Raw genomic sequence first — 2297 nt, 5'->3', positions numbered from 1 at the left:
TCATTAATTTATAGTTTTACCCAGAATATTGCTTCTTAGGATCCTTTAAATTTTAGAACTCATATTATTATGTAATTGGTAATAAGTCACTTCACATTCAACATACAAAAGAAGTAGCTGTTAACAGTATAGCTTGTAAATCAATTCTGATTAGTCCATGATAATTGGTTGGATTCAATATTACTACATCAAGCAAGTGGCCCAGTACATTTGCTCTTAAAAACATGCAAATTGGATTGACCGAATGGGAATGGGCTGCTAAATTTCCATCATGCTGGTTATACTATGTCAGAGTATCACACTTCCTCAATGCTACCTTATGACAACTCACTCACTATGGCTCTTTGCCTTCTAGCATCTTTTTCAGGGTGTCCTTTACTTCTGTGTTCCTCAGGGTATAGATCAGGGGGTTGAGCAGGGGAATGACAAGACTATAAAACACAGAGACCACTTTGTTGTACTTCCATGAATTCCCTGCTTTGGGTTGCTGCATGTACATGAAAAACAGCGTTCCATAGAAGATGATGACCACAGTGAGGTGGGAGGCACAGGTGGAAAAGGCTTTGCACTTGCCTTCAGAAGACTGAATTTTTATAATGGAAAGGAGGATGCAGATGTAGGAGATGAGGACAGTCAGGAAGGATCCACTGAGATTCACTGCAGAGAAGATCAAGAGCTGCTTCTCTTTGGTGCGGGTGTCAGAGCAGGAGAGGGCAAGGAGAGGAGGGTCAGCGCAGTAGAAATGGTGGATGATATTGGAGTCGCAGAAAGACAACTGAAAAGTCAGAACTGTTTGTATTACAGAGTTCAGGAAGCCGTAGGTATAGACGCCTATCACCAACTCCTTGCAGACCCGCTGAGTCATAACGGCTGGGTAAATCAGGGGGTTGCAGATAGCCATGTAGCGGTCATAGGCCATTGTGGCCAAGAGGAAGCATTCAGTAGTGGCAAAAGCACTGGAGAAGTACAGCTGGGCAAAACAGCCTGAAAAGGAGATGGTTTTTTTCTTTGCCAATAAATTTTGTAGCATCTTGGGCCCAATGGAAGATGAGTAGCAAACATCGATGAAAGCCAGGTGGCTGAGGAAATAGTACATGGGGGTGTGGAGCCTTGGATCCACCTTGATGAGTAGGATCATGCCAAGGTTTCCTACCAGGGTGATGAGATAAATTACCAGGAATACCACAAAAAGGGGAAGCTGCAGCTCAGGACGCTCTGTGAATCCCATAAGGACAAATTCTGTCACTGTGGTACGGTTGCCTCTTGCCATTTTGTTCTCTCTCTTGTTGGAAAAAAAAAAAAAAAGGAATATGGCTTCAAAATGATTAGACTAAACAAAAAGGTTCTTACCTCTTTGTTCCAGTACCAGATGACAAAAATTTGGCTTCACAATTCCAGTGGCTAAAGACTGTCATTAGTCATGGGGCTTTACTCTGCTCACTCAGAGGGTTGGAATTCATTCACTTTCTCTTTTGATGGAAATTGACCAATTGACCTCCACGTAAGTTGCACCAAGTTACACTCCCAAAAATGTTGTACAAGAATGCTGATTTTCCCACCAACCCAAAATCTTATCAAATTTTAAACCTTTGCCCCCATGATGGTGAATCCTGGGCAACTCAGGTCCTCTTGATTTTTAAAAATGATGAGTAGGGATTAGCATTTTTTTAAAAAATTTTTTTAACGTTTATTTATTTTTGAGATAGAGACAGAGCATGAATGGGGGAGGGTCAGAGAGAGAGGGAGACACAGAATCCGAAACAGGCTCCAGGATCTGAGTGGTCAGCACAGAGCCCGACGTGAGGCTCGAACTTTCGGACTGCGAGATCATGACCTGAGCTGAAGTCGGAGGCTTAACCGACTAAGCCACCCAGGCACCCCAAGGGATTAGCATTTTTTCAAACAATTATTTGCATACCTATTTCTTTTTCATGACCGGTCAGTTCAGTTCCTTTGCTAATTTTACTATTAGGTTCTTGATCTTCTAAGCATTTTATTTACAGGGCCTCTTTGTTTATTAAGGAGATTAGCCATTTGTTTGCTACATGTATTGCAAATTAATTCTTAGTTTGTCACTTAACATTGGTATGATATCTTTTTTTCTTTCTGCTACGCAGTAAATTTTAAAGGGTTTTTGTCAACTTTATCGATCTGCTTTTTGAATTCTGATCTTTGTGACATAGATACATTTTTCTCTATTTAAACTTATTTTAAAAAATGATCTCTTGCTCTATTCTAGGGCTTTACGGATTTCATTTTTACATCATTATCTTTGCTTTATCCAGAGTTTAAGTTTG

At 40.6% G+C, this 2297-nt stretch overlaps 1 protein-coding gene across 1 annotated transcript; it reads right to left on the bottom strand.

Annotated features, from left to right (window-relative positions):
* Nucleotides 1-263: 263 nt before the first annotated feature.
* Nucleotides 264-1276, bottom strand: LOC123602569 (olfactory receptor 1030-like). Its single transcript, XM_045487052.1, has one exon. It carries the CDS (start codon nucleotides 1268-1270, stop codon nucleotides 335-337), a length of 936 nt encoding a protein of 311 aa, XP_045343008.1. The 5' UTR covers nucleotides 1271-1276; the 3' UTR covers nucleotides 264-334.
* Nucleotides 1277-2297: the final 1021 nt, after the last annotated feature.

This window comes from Leopardus geoffroyi, chromosome D1 (genome assembly GCF_018350155.1).
Source record: "Leopardus geoffroyi isolate Oge1 chromosome D1, O.geoffroyi_Oge1_pat1.0, whole genome shotgun sequence".
NCBI lineage: Eukaryota > Metazoa > Chordata > Mammalia > Carnivora > Felidae > Leopardus > Leopardus geoffroyi.
The sequence above is the reverse complement of the archived record's forward strand: the minus strand, read 5'-3'. Positions and strand labels throughout refer to the sequence as shown.

Bases quoted from the DNA above. Each gene is read 5' to 3' on its own strand.
- LOC123602569 (XM_045487052.1), bottom strand. From the start codon at position 1,270: ATGGCAAGAGGCAACCGTACCACAGTGACAGAATTTGTCCTTATGGGA.